This window comes from Canis lupus, chromosome 2 (assembly GCF_011100685.1).
Source record: "Canis lupus familiaris isolate Mischka breed German Shepherd chromosome 2, alternate assembly UU_Cfam_GSD_1.0, whole genome shotgun sequence".
Lineage (NCBI taxonomy): Eukaryota > Metazoa > Chordata > Mammalia > Carnivora > Canidae > Canis > Canis lupus.
In genome coordinates, this window is record NC_049223.1 from 27,210,754 (window position 1) to 27,235,598 (window position 24,845).

Consider the following 24,845-nt stretch of genomic DNA (forward strand, 5'->3'; position numbering starts at 1 on the left):
TTACGAGAGGGCTTATAGTCTTTGATTAGCTCCCTCTTGGGCTATGAATCTGTAACATTTTCAGCACAGAGGGGCTTGGTTACAAGTTTAGGGGTCTTAAGAATTAACATGAAATCTCACAAGCACATGATTCGCCCTCTGGTTCACTGGAGGGCAGTGCACAGCCAGAACACGGACACCACCGTGGCCTTCGTCTACCTGCCTCTCTCAGCGGGACTGTTTCTGGACCGAGCCGGCCAAGGCCGGATGCTTACTTTTTCATGCCTGTGCTTCTCCTTCTCCTTTTCTCTCTTCTCTCTCTCCCTCTTCTCTCTCTCCCTCTCCTTGTCTTTTTTCTCCTTCTCCTTCTCTTTCTCTTTCTTTTTCTTCTTTTCCTTTTTGTCCTTTTTCCTTTCCTTCTCCTTGGGCTTCTCCTTGTCTTCAAACAGTTTGTCAGGGAGCACTGAGGACAAGGCGGGCAGGGTAGCGGGGACCCTGGCGGTGGCAGCGGGGCTGAACAGGGGCAGCGGCGCGTCCTTCGGGGGCAGCACCAGGGGCGCCGGTGCCGCTCGGGGCCTCTCCTCCCGCCCCTTCTCCTTAGCCTTCTCCCGCTCTCTCTTCTCTTTATCCCTTCTGCCTTTGTCTCGGTCTTTCTTCTTATCTTTATGCTTCTCTCTCTCCTTTCTCACCATGCCGTCTTTCAACCTCACTTTTGGATCAACATCTTCAAATTCTTTTATTTTAAACTTATAGGGATCTGGCTCTTCGTCTTTAAGAAATTCCCTCCAGGGGTACTTGGTTTCCTTGGTGCTCTCCTTCTCCTTCTCTTTTTCTTTCACTTTGTCTTTCTCTTTACTCTTCTCCTTGCTTTTGTCCCTTTCCCTTTCCTTATCTCTCTGCTTCTCCTTCTTCTTCATTTTGGTCTTCAGTTCCTTTTTCAACTTCTTTTTGACTTCCACGGATGAGGGCAGTTTGGTTTTTTCCTCGTACACCTTGTGCAGAGGTTCTGGGGTGGGAGGAGACACCGAAGGAGAAGAGATGTAGGGAAAGCCGGGAGGCACGGCTGGAGGGGCTCCCATTTTTGCTTTACGCACGACCTCATCAATGGATGCGTCCATTGTCCATGAGTTGTCGGAACTTGAAGTTCCACCCGAAAGAGGCAGAGGAGTGGATCCTGACTTAGTGAAATTGTTGGAGGATGTGGAGGCTTTTGGAGTAGTACATTCTGAACCTGAAATTCTCTTAGGGCTGGTAAAGAGGTCTCCTTCTGATTCTGATCCAGAAGAAAACTCGAAAGGGTCTGGCTCTCGTTCAGCACAAGCCCGTGCAATCACAGCATTGATAGAGTCATCGATCGTCTTATCTGTCACAATGGCCTTCTTCGGCTGATTCTCATTGTTGAGTTTCCCAGCATCTGGAGGGGTCTGTATTTGTTTTACCTGAATGGTCTCTTTATTGAGTTTTTCACTTATCGTAGCTGAAGGAGTCCTATTTGGTGTTTCAGGTCTGACAGGTGCTTGGGGAATATGAGTCATAACCTTGGGACTCTTGGGGCTCTTGGGGCTCTTAGAGCGTCCGGGAGATTTCTTCTCTTTGGATATAGTTTTTGGTGACCGAATAGGACTTCCGACCATTGCTGGTGACTGGGTAGTTTTAGGCGATTTAGTCTTCTGTCCTGGGGAACTACTTTTAGTCTTTGTTTTAGGCGTAAATGACTTTGTTTCTAATGGTTTTGTGATTGGCATTTGTGATTTTGCAACTGGAGCCAACATTGGTGGCTCTGGTGATGGTGGTGCTAGGTCTGTACTGTCCTGTACGTGGACTGGAGAGAGCATTGGAGGAATCTTTTGGGTATTTATTGAGCTGAGGGGTTCTCGAGCTTCCAATACTACTATATCCAGCGTGTCCCCTTTAGTGCTTAATAGCCGTGGTCGCTTGATGGCAGGCATTTCTTCAGCTTCGGGACTATCCAACGGTCTCTTACCCAAGAAATTCTCATCATTAATAATTTCCTCCTCTTCCAATTCATCCTCCTCCTCCAAGGGAACTTGCATGGCTTCTGCTGACGTACCACCATCAGTGGGCACCTGCTCTTCTTCTTCTTCTGGTAAAGGAAAAGAAAAGAGGTATTAGTGGAATATTTAGAAAACCCTAACAAATAAAAATGATGTTTAAAATATGATTCCTAGGCAAGAAAGGGAATTATTCATAGTGTTTAGAGAGTAGTAAAGTGGTAAATCTTCAAGGATCTTCTAAACTTGCACATCATCGCTCTTTGAAGAGTGGTGACTGGATATCCAGACTGATTATTTTCTTTTCAAGTGATTTGGCCTACTTTCAAGATCTGGAGTTTGCTAAGTAGTTCCTGTTTGCTTCCTTAACTGTATTCCTAACCTGACTAAATATGGTCTTTCTCTTCCTTCTTCTTCTTGTGTACAGGTGTGCATACATGTGCACCCCTGCCCCCTGCCACCACATACATACTTCTAAAGATCAGGAGATGGGTTATTTTATGACTACTATCCTCAGAAATGACAAAAAAAGCATAGTTTTTTTAAGGACTCTTATAACAAATGTTGATTCTTGGGAGTTTAGAAAATGCAAGCATCCAACCTGGATATGATTCATAAGCTGTTATGTCTTCTGTTTTGTTTGCTTGATGTTGGCCACTTTCAGAGACAGCATGGTGCAATGGCATACATACTGGCTTGGGCATTAGAGAGAGAGTGTTTCTGCTAGCATTCTGGCACCACAGAGCAACAGGCTGTAGGCAATCTCTTAACTCCTTCAGCCTGTTTCATGACCTTTCAAAAGAGGCTAATGTTACTTGCCCTGCCTACTTGAGTAAGTTGCTTTAAGATCACTTTCTTTCTTTCTACACATATTAACTAAGCATATTACAGTTTAGCACAGGGACAAAATGTGGATTGCACATAGAAAGTGGTTTGTACTATAAGACAGATAAAGAGCTACAGCAGTTCAAAGCAGAAACAGATTACTGTGATATTAAAGATCTAAGGAAGATTTTTACTTATTAGGTAAGTGCTTTAGATATTTAGAGACTAGGAATGGTGATGTATAGGGAGAGGGAATAGATGCCTAAGAGATGGAGGTGGAACACAGGGAGCCAGGGATTAATTCATCTGGCAAGTAGGATGCAAGATGGGGAGTAGTACAAAGTAAGCTTACTAAGGTGGCATCCAGATCTTAGAAGCTTTGAATTCCAGAAAAAAAAAACAAAGTAGATCTTTGTTCTACTGGTAGTTTGGACCTGGTGAAGATTTTTAGACAAGGAAGAAAAATCACAGGGTATATGTTAGCAAATTATTCTGGCAAGAACATACATGACAAATGGGAGGTAACCTAATAATGGAGAGGTGACAAGTTAGGGGTCACTGAATTGATGTAGGTAAGTTACAACCGGGTCTGAACTAGAATAGTGGTAACAACAGGAAGCAATAGAGGTAGATGACATTTTTGAACACAGAATGAATGGAATCTAATAAATGATTAGGTCTAAGAATGGAGGAAAGAGTCAAGCACCATCTCAAGGCTCTGAGTCCTGGTGAGTGAGCATGCAGTCATTAAGAGAAATAAGCAGAGAAGGAAGATGACTATTAATCAGCTCAAGCCCTAGACACAGAGTTGGGTGAACAGGTAAAGATGACCAGCACAAGACAAATTTGGACATAAGGACTGTTAGCAGGACTTGAGAATGACACTATCACCCGTTCACAACCCTAAGTCAGAAACATCCTTCCAGACTACTTCTTTGTTTCTCCATTTTCACATTGTGAACACAGTTTTCTACTTTCCTATAGCACACTCTCCCCATCGCTATTACTGTTAGTTTGAATCCTTAGCACTTTTCCTCTGTCTTCTAAATAGTCTCTCTGCCTCCAGTTCCTGTCTTTCACATTGCCTACGCTGATCTTCTGAAACCACAAATCCAAGCCTATCACATTCCCTGTCCTAAGAACGTTTCATAGGTCCCTACAGCACTACTTTGCCAGAGGAGTTCCCTGAAGCCTGAGGGTTCTGTGGAGCCCCTTCAGAGCACCACACAGTACAGACTGGGTCCCCTAGTCTCTATCAAATGGAATGGTTACCCCTAAGATGATCTATTTCACATACTGAGCTTCTACAAAGGCTTTTGTTTTTTTGTTTCAGCAGGTTGAAAAGCAGTATTCTAAAATGTAAAATGAACCCAATTTCCCCAGCACTACCTATATGGTGCTCCATCATCTGATTCCATAATTAACCTCACCTTGCACTGCGTCCCAAACACTCTGCCATTCCAGCCACGCGACTGACAGTTTCTCTAGGCCTCCCCTCAGCAACTCTGCACATGCAGCTCCCTCTGCCTGGAACGCTCTGCCCCCCACACTTTGGTGACTATCTCTTCTTAGCATCCAATCAGGTGTTCTCGCTCCCATGACACTTTTTTTGAGCAACTAGAAATGATCACCCTCCCGCTTTGGATTCTGCTGTGCTCTGGTTACATAAGCAACAAGCAAGTCTAGGACATTTACCATCTGGTCTTTTACAGAGGAGTTTTCAGATTCCTGTCCTGGATCTACACAACTCAGAAAAATTGAATAGCCCTTTCCAGCCCTATCTTTATTAGAATGACAAGATGGACCTCAAATCTGCTCAAACTGCTAATAGGCAAACATGAAAAAATGAGAAAGAAGACAGTGTTATGATATTCTCCAAGTGAACGAATAAAACATTTTAGAGTACTTATTACTGTAATATTTCTAAATTCCAAAGACCCTCCTTCTACCTCACAGAAGTTCATAAATCCCAATGATGCCAAAGCAGGAAGAGGAAGGTTTGGCTTAGGCAGGGCCCTTTAGAATATGTTAAAGTATATCTTACTCTTCTAATTCTAGATCTAGATCAGCTCTAGGAGGTGAGTCCCCCAGACAGGGCCTTTGAGGGAAGCCCTTGGACCAACACAAAGAGAGTCAGTTACAGGTTCTCCAGATGAAAGGTCTGGTTTGTTTTTGCTTTTTTAGCTAGAACAATTAGTTAGAGTTCACTATTCAAACTACTAAATAATAATGCTGGTCAATAACAGAGCTATACATTATAAAGTTAACTCTGCAATCCTTTTTTTTTTTTTTTTTAAGATTTTATTTATTTATTCACAAGAGACAGAGAGAGAGAGAGAGAGAGAGAGAGGCAGAGACACAGGCAGAAGGAGAAGGAGGCTCCATGCAGTGAGCCCGACATGGAACTCAATCCCAGGTCTCCAGGATCGGGCCCTAGGCCGAAGTGGGGCGCCAAACCCCTGAGCCACCCGGGCTGCCCTCTGCAATCCTTTTTGAGAAGATTAGAAACAACAACAACAACCCAACCCTCTTCACTATAATCTCTCAAAAACCACATAACAGCGTAAGTCCAGAGTTAGCATCTGCAGGTCAAGTGGATATCACCTCCTCTATCTGGCCTAATAACTATCCTCCAATGAAAGCAGTCCAGAGCTGCTAGGGACACTGTTTAAGGATAATAGATATTTTAGTAAGGGAAGCTACTTCTGGACAAGTGTTAATGTTGATGCTGCTAAAGGTATATTAAGGAATTCTTAACAAAGCTGATATTTTCTATTCTACTTGTGTTAAAGTTTGGCTAACGTTAATAGGGATAAGACTTTTGATTTGACTATCCTTTGTGTGTGAGAACTTGTTTGAAACTGTGGTATCTGTTGTAATTGATCATTACTACTATCATTCTTCAAAGAATACTATAAATTATAACTCCCACGCTTTTAGGAAAAAAAATATGACAATAAGAAAAGAGACACATTAAGAACCACACTTAAAGCAGTATAGGAACCTTTATTTAAAAAAAAAAAAGTCAAGTCTCTGGTAAAGGCTCATGCTCGCTATCTACAACCCTGTTCTTCATATAAATTCACTACAATTTACATACATATATATATGCATATATATATGCTATACTTCAATCTACAATTATAAATGATATAAATGCTATAGTTCAATCTAAGGAAACCCTGTCATATTAATAAATAAGCAACGTTTCATTCTGCCAGAGTTTTGCACATATATGTGGGATGCTTTCTTGTTTGTCAAAAAAAGGAAATGAGGAGAAATAATGTGAATGACTCAGTGCAAATTTATCACCATGGTGAGAAATACAATTTGAAAGATACTTAACTGGCTAGCAAATTCTGTATCTTATCATAAGATGTGGAAAAAGAATGAGATAGAGATGATCTCTTAGGTGTCTTCTCATTTAGACAATCCATGATTCCAGGTCAATATCTGATCGCAAAATTACATTTTAACCTTTTAATTTGAAATAATTTCAAACTTACAGAAAAGTTGTAAGAACACTACGAAGTCATGAATACCCTTCACCCAGTTTCACCCAATTAACATTTTCCTTCAGTGTGTGACTGCGAACAACTACCAAGTTCCCTTCTACTTGCATATCAGAAATAGGACGGGTCTGTGGTAATGTCCATCTTTTTAAAACTTTCACAGATGTTGATGCGGATCGGGGAGTCCCTACAAACTCCACTCCAATTTTCCCTCATTAATGACACAAATAAATAATCCACACTTGCTACATTTCCCAGATGAGTAATGAAAAAAACATACTTCTTTACCAAACTTCTCAAACAAAAGACAAAACAAGACAATGAGGCCTGAACACACCAAAAGGCTTTTTAATGGGTTAATTCTAAGCTACTATAAATATTGACTTAGAACAAAATATCTTTTTAAGTAGAATAATAAATGCCTTTAAAGAAACACTATAATCTAAAAAGCTCATGGACTTTGGGGGGGGGGGAGAAGGAAATTGTTTTCATATGGCACTGAAAGCTTTTTATCTCATTAACTACACAGATGCATGCAACTTTAAAATTTAGTGGCATGATCTCAAAATAGGCAGAAACTATACTTGCATTTCTAAACTTTACATATACGGACAATAAAATGCTATCTGCATGTATTTCACCAAAAGTTAAATGTATTTAAAATCAGATTTCTTGTGATTTTTCTTAGAAATATACATGCAAAAATTTCTAGCAATTACGACAGAAACTTAACTTATTCTCTTATTAGTTTACACATCCTGTTTTTATAATAGATTCCTCTTTTATTAACAAATATGAAAGGATTCATTTAGAATGCATATTTTTTCAAAAAACCCCTTGCTGTCTATCTGGATATTGTGGCTATTTATTGTCGCCAGTTCTTCGAAGGGACTCACTCTTGCTATTATTCATTCACTCACTCATCTACTGGATGTCTTCTGAAGACCCCTGTGGCAAGTACTCTGTTCAATCCTATATGAAGTAAAAAAGGACATGATTTCTCATCCTTAAGAATCAACCACATTTTGTGTCCATCAGCTCAAGCGCCATGGCAGGGATTGGTACAAGATACACACAGCCACAGCCGGGGATATGAGGACATGGCCAGGGGCAGGGTGGGGGGGGGGGGTGTTAAGACCAAAACCACGTGTACCATCTGTTACCAGGTGCCATGAGTCTACCTCACACAGCTTGCTGAGTTCTCCTACATCTAAGTTTTCTCATCTGCAAAACCTCAGTAATAACATCTGACCACCTACTTCTAAGAGTTGAGGATCTTTTTATTGGGGCCATCTCTACATGCAGTCGATGGTACATGTGGGATGATCTACAGGACAGGACAGAGCTATTTCTGCCTCTACACATTTCATGGACTACATGCAATAGTGCTTGGCATTCTGACCACTTCATTTATGCCTCGGATAAAGGCAGTGTCTTTCAAAATGTTGCCACCAAAATATTTTTAAGGCTGTAAAGCTAACAAATGAACAACTCTCTTCTACTTTTTGAGGTAAGGAGACTGAGAAAATGGGACATAACTGAAGTAACCTGATGGAACACTGGGGACGAAGAAGGTTTAGAACACAAGTACTGCCAGGGGGTAAGGTTCGGGTAGGAGCCTGTTGTGAGCAGGGTCTGGGGTCACTGGAAAATGGTGGGTAGACATTGGATGCCTGGGAAAGGCAAGAAGAGCAGTGATACAAAAACAATCCATAGCGACATTTTATTTGTGGTTCCAAATGAGGCTAAAAAATTTTTCTAAAATCCCATCCACATCCCCACATAAAATATTTTTCAAATTGTGCTGTCTATAATGTAACAGAAATTAGGCCCTTAAAACACAACTCAGTGTGTGTAAGTGGGTAGGTATTTTTTAAATAAACCTATTGACAAAAAAAAACAACAACAAACAAACAGAAATTACTAGCAAAGACAAGACAATTAGGCAGTGACAATTCATATGGTACGATCAATCAATAACACAATAAATTAATAGCAGAGTGAAGATGATGTGTTATAAATACTTATACACACACTGACCTGTAAAAAAGCACTATTTCTCTAACATTCTGCACAATAAAAAACTAAAATGCTATATAAGCAAGCCAACCTGAAATGACACCTAGTATTATAAATGGCCTAATCTATATGTTAATGCTGTTGTATCACATAACTGCAGCAAGACTAAGATAACAATATGACTTTGGGGTTTCTATGGCTACATCCTGGGCTAACGGGCCTGAAGGGGCTGGCTGCTGACACCACACAAGCATTCTGAGTGCTTCTTTTTCGTTATTTATGATATGATTTATGATAACGACAACATCTCCTATTTTCTCTCCTCCTCAGGTACAATAAATTGCTATCGTTAATCACCCTTCTTGGTTCAACTATGATTACAATAGCATAATAGGGCCTAGCTATGGTAATATTGTGGATTTTTTTTTTTAAAAGAAATAAATACAAGATCTCTCCAGACAACGTCAATATCTCTAATATTTTAATCAACTTCCTTTAAGTCCTCTGAAATAAATTCTATTATAACTGAGATTCCATACCGAGGATGTAGGCCCTTCATGCAGATCAAGCACCACAAATTTGCAAATCACTGCTGCCCTGATTTTCTTGAACTCACTATACTAGTAAGACTATGCACACTATGTTATAATAGTGACAAGTTTCTTTTCCAAGACAATGTGTGGCAGTTTTTTTCGTTCCTACATTGATGAAACTAATCTTACTGCTGTTTTTTTCTACCCAGGACCAAACAAATTAGGCAAATTAACCATTCATCTATCAGAAGGCAAACAGAGACAGAATAAAAACTTTGCAATCGTTCAGACACGTGTGACCTGCCTTTGCTAGTTACTGGCTATGGAGTTGCTTCATCTTTCTGAACTTCAATTTCCTTTTGCGCCAATTAGGGTTGACACAAAGTACTACCTCTTTGGCTTGTAAGTAACAATAAAAGTATGTGAAGAATCCAGCAAAGTGTGTAATAAATGAGTTACAGTATAAAAACAGAAGATAAATTCTTCCCCTCTCCACATCGATCCCTTTTTGATGGGCTCCTCATCAAGAGGGGGAGCATATGTGCTTTGGCCAGTGGCTGAGAGCTGGCAAATGAGACATAAACAGAGGTTTGAAAACCACTCATGTACCGGGGCTTGCCCTTGTACTGCTCCTGGGAAACTTGCAACCACCCCCATAAGAACAAGCCGAGGTTAGCTTGCTGGAAGGTACATGCGTGGCTTAGAGCCCCAGCCAAATCCTCAGACATGTGAGTGAGGCCATCAATGACCAGCTGATGGCAAATGGACAACTAAGCCCAGCCACATCCAGCAAAAGAACTGCATAGCTGAGCCAAACCACAGACTTTAGGAGCTAATGAACAGTCGCTATTTTAAGCCATTCAATTTTGGGGTGGCTTGCTACACAGCAACACGTTAATCATGTATTCACATACACATGTACAATGGATTCGTGTCATCTGCGGTGCTTATGTTCTACAAAGGTGCTGTGAACACTAAATTAGCAAAAACTGAAATGTCGCTCCCAGGGGAAATATAAGGTTAGGTTCCTGTGAGGCTCTTGTCACTATGTATTTGTCAGCAGATCAATACATAACCTTGTTTTATGTCATTTAATATATACTGTTGGTTCATTAACACTGAACTTGTTTTTCTTTTTTACAGCCAGCACTGTAATTCACACCTGAATGAAGCTGATGTAACACACGTATTATTTCCATAAGGCATATCCTAGCCTTCTGACACTTGGGAACACTGCCCACACTTCAGCATCAGGCCTGGAGGCCATTTAAAACAGCATAATCACTAAAGGGGCACCTTGGTGGCACAGTCGGTTGAGTGTCTGCCTTCAGCTCAAGTCTTGATCCTGGGAGTCCCACACTGGGCTCCCTGCTCAGCGGGGAGTCTGCTTCTTCCTCTCCCCACTCGTGCTTTCTCTCTCTAAGAAATTAAAAAAAAAAAAACAAAAAAAACCCCCAGCATAACCACCAAAAAAAAAAAAAGCAAAAAATTTGAGAAACACGGTACAAACAGACCATGGAAATGACATTGTTTACAGCATGAGAGCTAAAGCAACAAGGCAGAGTGTCACCTTGTGTGGACTCAGCTAGAAACTACATGCCAAGCAGCTTGGATTCTTTGCCATACTTTGCGTGTCTGTGAGTGGCTGTGAAAGCATCAAGTGCGCTCAATGTGGGGCCACACGGTCACTTTAGTGAGAGCGCAGAATTGCAGATACAGAATCCATGCATAACGAGAATCAGCTTTATATAATTATATGGCTATAAATTCATCAGCATTGAATACTTCTATGGACTATGGATTTATTTATTTATTTTTAAAGATTTTATGTATTTATTCATAAGAGACAGAGAGAGAGAGAGAGAGAGAGAGAGAGAGGTGCAGAGACACAGGCAGAGGGAGAAGCAGGCTCCATTCAGGAAGCCTGATGTGGGACTTGATCCTGGGTCTCCAGGATCATGCCCTGGGCTGAAGGCGGCGCTAAACCGCTGAGCCACCAGGGCTGCCCTGGACTATGGATTTAAATAAAAGATTTTATTGGAAGGTAATTCCAGTCCTCAGGAGGCATTTAGTGAAAAGATTAAATATGCCTTAAGAACTGCAACATCGTGACCATATCTGACAAGGCATTTATTTTTCCAAACCCAAACTGGGACATATTTTGGTTTAAAGAGGTCAAAGTACTAGCTATGCACAAACTTTTCTGCTCACGTCACACTACCATTGTTGGGATTTCTGGAATCTACCAAGCTCTTTCCCTTTTCGGCGTCTTTATAGCCACATGTTCTATTCTTCTCTGCTAGGAACACTCTCCCCTTTGTTATTTCCACACTTGTTTCTCTTTCTCACCCTTTATATTTTAAGCTTATGTACTGCCTTCTCAAAGGAGTATTCTTTGGTCATTCCCTATCTCCAAAATAAAGAGTCATACACAACTTGTGACTGATTATTAGCGCAGTTCTTATCTGTTTTCCCAACTAAACTCCACCAGGACAGGAACCACATTTGCCTGTAGCTGTTAAGCAATCATCCCAGGCTGACAACAAATGTTTTTTTCAGAAATTATTTGAAAAATAATACAACAATTTTACCATGTTTTATTGATTCTAAGTTGTTAAAATATAAAAAAGTGTATAGCTCTGAAGATGCAAAGTATCTTGTCTCTGATGGACAAGTAATCATAGTGATGCAGGTCATCACCAACCTGTGGGTGAACTTGTCATTCTTGGTAAAATGACAGGATGCTGCAACTCCTAGGTGTTTCAGACAACGAACTATTTAAAAATTTGAAAAAGAAATATTTGTTCTATGCAGTTAAAAAGTAATGTTTTATATGATAAGAAAGAATTGTTTCTTAGTCCAAAAACTGTGGTTTTTTTATTAGTGGTACATTAAGAATGGTGCTTCTTAGTGTGGATGATGTCTTAGGATCAAACATGACAGTCGTTCCAAATGATAATTGAATGCTTGCTATATTCCGTCTCTAGAACACAGAGAAACAACAGTAAACTGGACAAACCTAAAGCCCAAGGACCCAAGAAGGGAGGACGTTCTCACTGTGACTCAGTGAGAAAAGCTCAGATAAAACAGTGGCTTGGCTGTTGCCCTATGACCTTCATTTTCTTCATTTTTCTCTCCCTCCCTGTACTCACTCACGTAAGACAGCCCTTCGTCACTTAGATCTTGGATACAGTCCTTTGTACTAGACCGACTGGGCACATGACCTCTGTGTTTAGAAGCATGCTCTTTATTTCCAGTCCATACTTTATTTATTATTAAGGCAGTGTTTCATTATAGTGGAAATGGCAATGAACTAGATAGAAGACAACCCTGGTTTATGGAACCAGCCCTTTCCTATCCTTTGTGTTGATGGGCACAAGATTTTTCAACTGTACGCACGCAAAAATACTGTTGGCCCTACTTGCTTCACAGGATTATCATGCACGGACAGCAAAACTCAGTGGGAAATCCTGCTGAAAACTGTCCCAGTGGCCGTGGATGTCAGGGATGGCAGATCCTTTGCTGCCACCTCCCCATTCCCCCGCCCCAATCAGGAGCCAGCCCCAGCCAGGAGCCACTCCTGCACTTGCTCTTACTCCTCTTCCCCCAACTATACGGGTACAATCCCAGATATTTCAACAAAATCCTGAAAAAAGGTAGGCTTGTGATAATTACACAATGACTGTTAAAAAGCAAGATTAGGAAGAAGACTAAATTCGGGATGACTCCAGTTTGAAATGGTGAATGATCAGTTTAGTAACAAGTGATAAATTTGATGGGGAAAGAAAATTACTATTTAAGCTTCTGATGTTTACTGTCTCATCCCATCAACGCCAAAGATCCTTATATTTAGGAGACAGCCTATAACATCTGCTGCTGGTCTCTCAAATTTGGTGATTCAGAACCAGCAAAAAACACCCCAAGAAGCCATCCATTATTACAAGCCACAAAAATAAGCAAATCACAATGGTATAAAAATTACTAGAAAAATGTATTAAATTATAATCAGCTCTCTCCTGGCATGGATGAAAGGTAGGGAAGGGGAGCCAAGAGGTTGTTAATCAACTTGTGAGTAACAGAAAGTTACCATCTACCTCAACTACAGATTAAAAGTTCTCAAAAATCTGAATCAAAGGTACTGTATTTAACACTAAAACTACTTGGAACTTCATGTCATCTTTGATAAAAGGTATGTCAGGAAGTCACAATGTCTCAGGGATGAACATCTTGATACTGTACTTGTGCGACTTTGCAAATAAATAGTTTTGACTGCAAAAAGCTAACTGTGACCACACTCACCATTAAGGCCACAGGATGGGTGAGGTTCTCCAACTCTAAATGCAGAACTGCATCATCTCCCTGCTCAAAGACCTCCAATCACTTGGCATCACAATTAGATTAAAATCCTAATCCTTACTGTGGCCTATAATATCCTGTCATGACCTGTCCCACCCTGACCTTCTCTTCTCCAACCACACTTGCTTCTTTGGCACTGGCCACACTGGTTCCCGGGGCTCTCCCGATGGCCCAGAATGTTCTTCCTCCAGGTATTCTCATGGCTGCTTCTCTCATTTTATCCAGGTCCCCAGTATCACATCCTCACAGGTCTTCTCTGATCACCTTCCCTCTATGACCTACTTGCCTCCCAAGCACTTTCATGCCCTGCTTTATGTCTACTGCAGTCACTCCCGCTTACATTATTTATTTGCTCACTATTTCTGTCTCATCCACTAAAATGTAAGCCTTCTGAGAGCAGGGGCTATGTCTTCTAGCCTGTATTCCCAGTGTCTAAGATAGTAGCTAACCCAGAGGAGGCCCTTAATACGTGTTGAGCAAAAGCTCATGACCATGCGGTATTTCTCACTGGTGTGGTTGACACTGGGGGCTAAGGAAGGTCACCTGAGGCAATACATAGTGTGTGAAGAGCAGAGAACCAGGGGCAGACATCCTGGGACTAGTGGCAGGAGAGGCTCATGAAAAGGGAATAAGATGAAGATGGGATGGCAAATAAGTTGGAAGAAAACCAGAGGGAAAATGTGAGTATAAGAAAAGGTTTCAACAAGAAAGGAATATTTGATTGTGCCAAAGATCACAAAAGTATCAAGCACACCACTCGCCTCCCTATAAAAGTTATTACACTCCACGCTAAGTGCTATGAAATAAACAGGATAAAATAATAGAGGATAGCAACTAATGAGGCAGTAGTGAGAAAGAGTGCCATCTCCTTAGTAGAATGAAGACACTATCTTAGTATCAATGAAACACAGAGCTGAATAATCAGAACAGTTAGTCAGGAAAAGTATTCTTGGCACAGGGAATAGCACGGAGAACAGCCACATGTATAACGAGGTTGTGTGCCTGAGGCATTGAAGGGAAGTCAACATGGCCAGAATAGTGTAAAAGTACAATCAATGAATGTGATTGGCTAGACACATAGATAGGGATTCATGGGTCATGGTGAATAGTTTGTTTTAAAAGTTTGAGCTGTTTTTTTTTTTCTTTTAAAGATGTATTGATTTATTTTTGGGGGGGGGGGCAAAGAGAGAGGGGGAAAGGGAATATCAAGTGGATTCTATGCTGAGCATGGAGCCCGACTTGGGGCTCGATGTTACCACCCTGAGATCACGACCTGAGCTGAAATCAAGAGTTGGATGCTCAACTGACTGAGCCACTCAGGCACCCTCAATCTGTTGTAAAAAGGTTACTTCAGCAGCTGTGAAAAGAATGTGAAGTAGGTCACTGGTGACCTGAGTGAACAGCTTCAGTCTGGTGGTGGAGGCAAAAGCCAGAGGGCAAGTTGTAAATCACACAATAAAGCACTCTCATCCATTCATTCACCCAACAAATACTTATGACAATCTGTACAACAGGCAATACAGATGTAAGTAAACAAAAGGCAAGGTTTCTCCCCTCATGGACTTTACCTGCTAGTGGGGCAGATAGGCAACTAATAAACACAAAAGAAATTCATGGTGATTAAGTGCTAAGAAGACAATAAAACAGGATCATGTGTTGGCGGGGGGAGGTTACTTTAGAAAGAACTGTCACTGAGGAAAAGACATTTTAGTTGAGACCAGATTTCTAAGAAAACTGTGGCCATAGAATGATCTTTTGCAGAAGCAGTTTCAGGGAGGACAGAAAGCAAGGCAAGGCCCTGCTCTTGGAACAGACTTCATGTTCAGCAAATGGAAGATAGGCAGTATGGCCAGAGGTGAAGCCCGTGGAGAGTCTGGCATGTGGGAATCAGAGCATGCCCTGTCTTCTGTGCCTAGGGATCCAGAGTGTGTCTGAGCACAGTGGGAAACCACTGGCCAGCTGTAAGCAAGGAAGCTTGATTAAAACAAAGGAAAAGATTGAGAAAGGCAGGCAGAGGCAGCTGAGGAAAGGTTTAAAAATGTTCTTTGTGCAGATCAACAAGATAAACTATTAGATAAGACATAACAAAAGAACCAGAAGATAACATATCCCACAAATGGGAGGTAAAAGAATGAACAGTAATAATGAAGCTTAAAATAACTGATCTGACTGAAAACTGCCATACCCAGTAGGAAATCGATTATTATATGCTTTATATTATATACAAAGAAAAAAAAAAGGCAAAACAAAACCCCACTAAGCATGCATGATCAGCATTGCTACCCAACATTTCCACCGTAAGGCAAATAGACATATATGCTGGAGGCCAATGCACTTAAGGAAGGCTGTTTATCTTTGGGATAATATCTTACTCTATTTTGACACTCTACTACAATAAAAATGAAAATGAAGTAAAAACTTACAACTACATTTAAGAGGTTTGATGCTACATCTTTATGTTGCAGACATTCCTAGGTACAGGGTAATGTGCACTGTTAACCAACTAATGAAAGGCTGTCCTGGCACTCTAAATGACCTTGACAAAATTCTAGAAAAAAGATCTCAAGACCTGGGGCTCTCAAGCTATTTTAGAATTAGCTCGGAATAATTGTCCCACAATATGAGTTTTTTGATTAATTGCTTAAGATAAGGCCTCCTTTTCCTTGCTGGCCTCCAGTGGTTCCCTCTAGTTCCCATAATCACTATTGTCTCATTCTTCTAAACCCTGGAACACTAAGGGAAAAATCAGAGATACACCAATTCCATTACTTGAGGATTAGCTAAGAGATAACCCTTTGTATTCCATTACTGACCATTATTTAGGTAATTATTCAATAAGTATCGTACGTTTGAAAGATGCACTAATTGTTTTCTGAGGCTCACTCCTGCTCTGTATCAGACAAGTTACAAATGCTATGTTCTTTAACACTGTAAATCTACATTTGGGTCATGTGAGAAAAATGACTAGTAACTTTTACTGCATTTCATTTTTCTTTGATTTCTTTTCCTACACAAAAAATAAAAGCTGAAACAAGAATAATTAGTCTGTTGAAGGTCTTACTGACTAACTAGAAAATTAGGACTCTATTTTTGACCAGATTTATGTCTTGCAAGAGTCAAATTTTTGCATAATTTAGACAGAAAATTGGCAGGGGATGGCTGTTCCATCTAATTTCAGCAGAATTAGTATTCAGCCACCTGAATTTTTGGCAGTAGTCCAGTATGTTTATCCAAAGCAATAAGTTGATAGAAAATAAAAAGCAAATTGACAATCGTGCCTAAATAAGTTACATTCTCTCCCTCTCACATGCATGTGCACACACATTTTTTTAAAATGAGCAAATAATTTTAAAAGTATATTTCATAAATAGTTATGGTTTTGTATTCTTTTCTTAATATCAATTGCAGATAGAGTAAGAAAATCCATCCTATTTTCAAAATACAAAGAACCCTATAACAGGAAACTGACTCAAACATGGTCTACAAAAGGGTAGAGTTGTTTTTAATTACTTATCCTCCAAATAAAGCAAGTCAGATACATCACTTCTTGACTATCTCTGTTAATAGATGAACATGATAGGGCAATGATTCTAAGTTCATTAGTAACTGCTGTGGAATGCATGCTAATAGAATGCTGAAAGCCCTGTAACTAATTCTTGCTTGCCTTTAGTTCCTCCTAGAACTTCAGTTTGGCACAGAAGAAAAAAAGCTAAGAGGCACACACATTTAATGTTTACTGGGCACCTACCATCTGTAAGCCTTCAACTCAAAAGAAAACTGAAAAGTATTCATCAAGGCCATATTAACTTTGTGTCTGGCAGTGTCCAAGTTTGGTGGCACTGAGACACTCCTGGCAGCTAGGATGGAATTGGCAATGAAAGCGAAGAATAGTATGTAGCTTGGAAGCCATGCAGACAAGGTCCGCCAAAGAGAGGCTTCCATTCGGTAAGCATTTGTGCTGGGTACCAGGTGCTAAGAACTCAAATAAGTTGAAGATCTTCAAAATGCTCATCCACATGAAATCTGCAAACTGAGAAACAAATATTTAAAATGAGGTAGTTTGCAATAAGAAAAGTAAACACAGTACTAAGGAATCTCAGAAATAATAATAGCACCATCCAATAGAAATATAATGCAAACCACATAATGTAAAGATTGTTCAGTAGCTACATTAAAATATTGAAAAGAACAGGTAAAACCAATTTTTATTTTAACTTGATATATCAAAATTATTATTTCAACTGTAATCAATATGAAAATAATTAATGAGATAGTTTAGCTTCTTTTTGTACTAAGCTTTCTTTTTTTTTTTTTTTAAAGATTTATTTATTTACTTATTCATGATAGACACAGAGAAAGAGAGAGAGAGAGGCAGAGACACAGGAGGAGGGAGAAGCAGGCTCCAAGCCAGGAGCCCGATGCGGGACTCGATCCCGGGACTCCAGGATCGCGCCCTGGGCCAAAGGCAGGCGCTAAACCGCTCAGCCACCAGGGATCCCCTACGCTTTTAACATAAGGTGTATTCTATACTTACAGCACCCACTGATTCAGATGCTATATTTTCACTGGAAATACTTGATCTGAGTGAGGTTATATAAAATTTACTGTTGAAAAAGTAGATGCACATACCTGAGTTGTTCCAAACATACCTAGAAATTTTTTAATAGTGAATAAATCATCAGTTTCTAAATTTAAATTAGGTAAAACTAAATAAGTACTAAATATATAATAAAATAAAATAAAAACTAAATAAAACTAAAAACTCAGTCTTCAGTCAGGTGAGCCACATTTCCAGTGCTCTATGGCTAGTGGCCATCATGCTGGATGTGCATGTCTAGAACTCCAACAGGACAAGTTGAGTTGGAGCTTAGAAGTTTTTAAGGTCTGGATTAAGAGGTAACTGAGAAGCAGAGAGAAAAAGACTGACTATGTGGTTGACTATGTGCAATTAAAAGAAAACTAGAGAAGCAGTATCAGAAATAGCTGCAGAATAATCACAGTTTATAAAGAAGGGGGGGAACCAAAAAGGAGCAAACACTCACTAATGGCCTATAGTGGACTGTGTCCTAACAAGGAGATGCTGGGGTCTGAGTTACATAGAAACCTGGTACTCTAGAACTGGAATCTGTGGTTCCCTTGGATAGCAGCGTGTTCAGTTTGAAATAAGAGCAGATTTTAAACCCCCTATACTCATGTAACCACTGGTCAAATTAGCTAACTTTGCTCCATTCCTCTGGTTGCTAAAATACAATATAAGGCAGTAGTTAAGCACTTGGGGTTGGGAGCCTGATAGCTTGACTTCACAACCTGTCTTTACTGCTTGCTACCTGTGTAAACCTGGGGAGGTCTGTCTCCAACCCTCATCTATAAAATAGAATAATCTGGTAATATCTATGTCAAAGGGTTTGTGTAAGGGTATAGCTAGTTAATGTCACAAAGGCCTTGGTGTGGCACCTTCTGCATACAAAGTGGCCAATAGAAGGTAGTTGTTACAATTAGTCCAACAGCCCAGATCTTTGCCATCTTTTGCCTGGATTATTAAAATGAAAACTAGCTGGACTTTTGGTTTCCAATTTCTTGCTACCTCCAGTCCAACATCTACTTTGCCATCAGAATTACCTTTTGAAATCAAGGATGTTAATCATGCCTATTCTTTAGCTAAAAAATCTTCAAAGACTTTCAGACTTCTGCATCTGACTGTATAACTCTTCCTACATTTCTAATATAGAAGAAAATTTCAATACTCTTATTGTAGAAGACTTTTTTTTTTTTTTTTTTTTTTAAAGACGACAGTAGGGATGCCTGGGTAGTTCAGTGGTTGAGTGTCTGCTTTGGCTCAGGTCGTGAACCCGGGGTCCTGGGATCGAGTCCTGCATCAGGCTCCCCGTGGGGAGCCTGCCTTTCTCTCTGTGTCTCTCATGAATAAATAAAATCTTAAAAAAAAAAAAAAGAAAAAAGACACTTATCATACATCTTAAGAATTCAGAAAAACCCTGACTCAACCGTCACTCCTTGGAGAATGATCCCTTTTGTCTTCTTCCCATAGAGCACAAAAATGAAAAAGAGTCCTGGAATCAGACTGATCCAGGTTAGAAGTGTGATTCTGACAAGTATTAGCTCTGGACTTTAGACAAAACAGTTAAACTAAGTTGCATGTTCTCCTCTAACATGTACTTTGCAGGGTTGTTGTGAAAACCCTAACATTGTACCTAACAAATGGAGGGCACCTGATGATCAGTTTCTTTCCTTTTCTTTCTGAGCAATAATTCCCTCCTCTGTGAGTAAGAGACATTTGTTTCTATCATTGTTTATCTTCTTAGCCTGTGAGTCAGAAAACCTGACTTACTCACTCTGGAGTCCTAATAAATATTACAGTGCCTGAGACATCATAGGCACTAGGTTTAACAAGTCTTTGTTGAATTAAAATGAATCACACTTTTCTAGAATGTACAACATCCAGTCATGTTTATTCTAGATTAACACGAAACTTACATGGTCTTCGCTGAGACTACACTAGAAAACAGACTGGGGATAGAGTGGGCGTGGTCAGAAATATGCTCTGTAGTTGGGGATATCAACTTAGGAGTATGATATTTGCTATTAACAACTCATTCACTATTGGATAAAGTGTAGCATGTTCATACAACAGAATATTATTTGGCAACAGAAAGGAATGAAGTTCAGATATATCCCACAACATGGATGGACCCTGAAAACACTACGATAAGTGAAAGAAGCCAGCGAGATCACATATTACAGTATTCTATTTATATGAAATGTCCAGAGCAGGCAAATCTATAGTGGTAGAAAGTAGATTAGCAGCTGGCTAGGACTGGCAGGAGTTGGGGGAGATGGGGAATGACTGGTAATGGGTATGGGGTTTATCTGTGGGGAGGATGAAAATGGTCTAAAACTGACCCTAGTGATGGTGATACGACTCTATGAATATACTGAAAACCAGTGAGCTGTGTATGCTTACTGCTGGTGAGGGGTACAGTATGTGAATTGTATCTCAATGAAGTTGTTGTATTACAGCAATCATTCAATGACGATGTGGATGTCTACTGGGTTGGAGGCAATTCTCTTGGCCCTGGGGGTACAGTAGTGATCAAAACAGAGAGCTCCTAACTCCATTGGGATAAGAAGCAAAAATCGCACATATATGCTATGGAAAAAAAAAAGATAGGATTAAGGGGCAGAGCGGGATGGGTGTGCTACTACAAATGGGGAAGGGGGCATGGGATATTTTTAGATGGCAGTGCAGAATGGGAATCCAGAGATCCCTTCTTCCATAATGGTTGCTTCCATCTCAGACTTAACCCAGTGAACTAAAGAGCACTGCTGTAAAAAGATATCTTTCTCTTCCTGTCATTTTATGACTGATTTTGATTATAAATATTTAAAAAATCATTACCATATGGACTTGATATTCTCAACACTGCTTTGGCTAAACAGCAGAGTAAAAATTCAACCAGGGAGAGAGAGAGAGAAAAAGAAGAAAGACAATTAGCCCATCAATGATCAACTGGCTTGACTATCTTCTACTCTGAATTTGCTGTTTTCTCCTTTCACATGGTCTGTTTTACCTGGCGAGCCTGCTAGCAAGGGAAATGTCTTTTCTGTGAAATGCCTTAAGTATTTCGAGGCATTCAATACACGTCAAGAAGTCAGTGAGATCTTATTTGCTGAGTAAGTGATACCCTCACTATAGTTAATTTGAGCACTTTAGAAGGGACATTAAGTGGCGTTTCTGTATGTGACAATGTAATCCTCACATTGAATGCTTGTCATTCTGGTAGCTTTTCAAGCTTCTCCCCTCTCAGACTTTCTTGCTCTCCTTTTTTAGAGGGAGGACATTTTAATTCTCACCACCTTTTCTTTACCTTCATTAACATCCCTTTTACACTTGCTTATGTCTAGATATCAACATTTTATTTTGCTATTTCTTATATCTGCATCTTCTTCCAGTTTCTCTCTCCTGCAGAAAGTCACTAGGTTATGGAAGGAAGACTTCTGTCACAATACGGACCACCCAGAGCAGTTCTGCTGCCAGCACTGGCTGACCAGGCTGCTCCAGATGAAGCCAAAGTGGAGAACAGCTAGAAAAATCTGTGAGCGAGCTCTCTCCTTCTCTCCCTCCCTCTCTCCCCTTCTCCCTTCCTCTCTCCCCCTCCCTCCCTCCCTCTTCTTTCTCTCATCTCTTTGAAGGCCTCAGAGAGTCACCAAGGAACCTGTATTTGTAGGACCTGGATCCAGAAGAAGAATAGATCCAGAAGGGTGAGGCTAACATGAGCCTGTTTCTTTTACCTCCAGGTGACTACAAGAGCAGTGCTGACAGCCTGCACGTGGCTGTCTAGTCTCAGGGAACAGAAAGAAATGACAGGACTGACTGACCCTTAGTTTGAGCAGAATCAAAACAGCTGCTATGTTGAGAACAGATGTTGGGGGCACAAACAATCACATAGGGAAGCTGTGAGGTGACTGCAGCAGTCCAAGAGAGAGGTGACAGGGCTTGACCCCAAGGCAGTGGAGATCATGACTGGAGGTCAAATTCCTGTTGGGATGAGAAGATACCAATAATAGTCAATCCCAGGGCCTGTAAGCAGCTTTTTTGAGGGGAGGCGGGTGGTGTATGATGTTTTTAAATATTTTTCACTGGCTGCCAAGTTTAAGAACCCAGAAACATCCCCCTTCGTCCCAAATCTAAATGTTCTTAAAAAAAAAAAAAAAGTCCTACCCTCACTAAAAAGGTCATAAGACCAAGAATTCTATGGGTATATACCCCCATACCATGGGGGCATTGTAAGGATGTTCACCTGAGATGGGGCATATGTACTTTATTGTCATGGTATCTCCCAGCTCCTCTTGGGCTTACAACCCCACTGGAAAGCCTGAAATGGACCTATCCCAGGATCCTCTCAGATGGCAATGACTTAGGTCTTAGATAGATCCTCTAAAGTTTTCCCTGGAACTCTGTTTCACTAAGAAAGGCCAAACTTATGGTTTTAAAGGCCCATTGACAAGAATATTTTATAGTATTATTACCTCCATGAAGAAGTGTCATATAAATATGAAAATACATTTTTAAAAATGTTTCTGGATGGAGAAAAAAAGTATTATAATTCTCAGCTGAAAAAACTCCTGAACTACCAGAGACAAGTCCTATAAAAATGCCAAAGAAATTTAATTAAAAAAGATAGGCTAGAAATATATTTGATAAAATATTTACCATAAGTATCTTCTTTTCAGATAAGTAATATTTATACAGTATACTCATTCTGTATGGAAAGCTCTACTGAGAACTATAAAAGGCAATTTATGTATCACCATGGACGTCTGCCACATAGACTCTCCTTTTCCCTGGACTCTCACAGAAAGACTTCTTCCAAATCAGAATTATGAATTACAAGAACATAACTAATAGAGCATTACAGAACTTAGCAAAAATGTTAACCTGTCACCTTCTGAAATAGAACTAAAGTAGAACCACAGGTTACAACCCCATTTGCAAAGAAAGTGACCTCAGAACAAATATTCCTGACTCCTTGAGCTACTGTAGTCAATTTGATGCTTTTGGGAAAAATGATTGGTAACTGAGATGGGCCTATTAAAAACAAACAATATTCAGAAGTAAAAGTAGGGACATAGTACCAGATCCCACATACACTTCTTTCTCCTTCATTGCCTAAAAATAGGTTCAATGCTTCTCTATTAATGACAGCCAAGACTGTAAAAACTCCACTCTTTAAACCTTTCTACTTTTGCTCAACACTGCTATCTAGTTCCAGTTAATGCTTTCTTTTATCTACTTGTGATTCCTTGAGAACGTACTGCTTTCCAGATCTAATGTAAACAGTCAGCAGAAAAGGTATTTCCTAACCCCAAGAAATTCAGTGTAGCAGGGAAGATACACACAAAAAATCAGAATACAGTGAGGCAAGGGTACTGCCGAATCAAAAAAGAGGGTTCTTGGTCCTCTGTCAAATTGCTCAGAAATTTTTACCTGACTACTCCCCTTCACCACTCATTTACTCTTAAACTGTTAACTGACTGACAAACCACTCACTGGAAATGCTTTCCCATGGTCCCTTGTGACTTTCTCACTACAAATAATCCTCATCCTGCCTGACCTCTATATAATAAGGACCGCTTACCGCTCTTTCTTGAAATTCTCTCTCGTTACATTCATTTAAATTTTAGTTCAACAAATCTTTATTGCATATTGAATCAATGCCAAGAGGTAAGGAAAGTACTGGACATAGAAAGACTTTCAACCTGGCAATGAGCTCTATCTAGCAGGCAAAACATGACAAATTTGCTGGATTAACTGTCCCGAAAGACAGCACTCCAGATGGAAATCTTTCAATGATTCCTATTTTGCCTACTAAACTGAAGATGACCCTTTTAACCTTCAGCTAGATTTCTGTGGCTCTCTATAATATGGTTTGACCTTGACTTTCATTTTTTTCCTCCACTAACTTTCCTTCATTCCAGCAACACTGAACTACTTTCAACAAGTCATGAGCTTTCCATTTCTGTGCTTGTTATATTGTTTCTGCCTGAAAGCTTTTTTCCCCATACTTGCTTATCAAAACCTCATCTATTTTATAAGAACTGTCTCCAGTAATAACTTCCTTCATAAAACCCTTCTTCCAATCTGATTTGAGCTCTTCATTCCCCAAATCCCCATAGCAGTTTCTAACTTTCTGGGAATACTTGTGCTTATTGTATTTTATACAGTTATTTACCTGCGTTACTCAGGATTTGAAAACTCGAAGCTTGTCAAAGATATAAACTATGCCTTAAATCACCTTTGCTTCTTGAATCTTTTCATGCAGATCTATAAATATTCATAAGATATTTATATGCATGACATCACGCTAAAAGACATGGTGAGGGCTCAAATATCTATTATATTTCATTGAATTTAGACCAAATCATCTGGTGGTTTCCCGATAAGAGCTGTGTGAGAAGCAAATGTTTTCAGACCATGCATGCCTAAGATGCTCCTGTTCTACACCTATCACTTGATTGCTGGACTGTAGACAGAAGCTAAGGTTGAAATGATTTCATTCTCAATTTCAATGACACATACCACTGTCAGACTGTGTGTATTTTGTGTGCATTTTTAAATCATTCACTGTTTATGTACCATTTAGGCCCTTTAATATAGAGATTCAAAACCTTTATTTCTGGGAAATTTTCTTGTATTATTTCTTTGATAGTTTTATTTCCTTTCTTTTCATATTATTCTCTCTTCCTGGAATTCCTCTCAGTAGGCTCTAGGACTTTCCAATGGGCTCTGTAGGTGTCTAATTTTTGCCTCTCTTGATTTAACTTTAGATTTCCCTGACTTTATCTTTAAACCCCTCTGTACAATATTTTATTCTGAATACTATCCTCTCAGGTTCCAACAACTTCCTCTTATACTGTGATTGTTTATCACAGTATAACACTCTTTGACAGTTTCTGTTCTTATCTCTTTGAAGGGGTGTATGTACATGTGTGCAACACATGTTCCACACATGTGTAGTTCTCTCCCATTTACTGTCTCTATTTCCAATGGTTTTGTTTCCTGTTTTTCATGTTGGTTATTTCCCCCCCAATGT

At 39.9% G+C, this 24,845-nt stretch overlaps 1 protein-coding gene across 2 annotated transcripts in view; it reads right to left on the minus strand.

Moving 5' to 3' along the window:
* TAF3 (TATA-box binding protein associated factor 3) overlaps window positions 1-24,845 on the minus strand; it is a 180,414-nt gene that overhangs the window by 45,282 nt on the left and 110,287 nt on the right. For both annotated transcript variants that reach the window (XM_038530162.1, XM_038530163.1), the window contains exon 3: window positions 255-2,083. In XM_038530162.1, coding sequence (XP_038386090.1) covers window positions 255-2,083 — 1,829 coding nt within the window. The remainder of the gene's footprint in view (window positions 1-254; window positions 2,084-24,845) is intronic.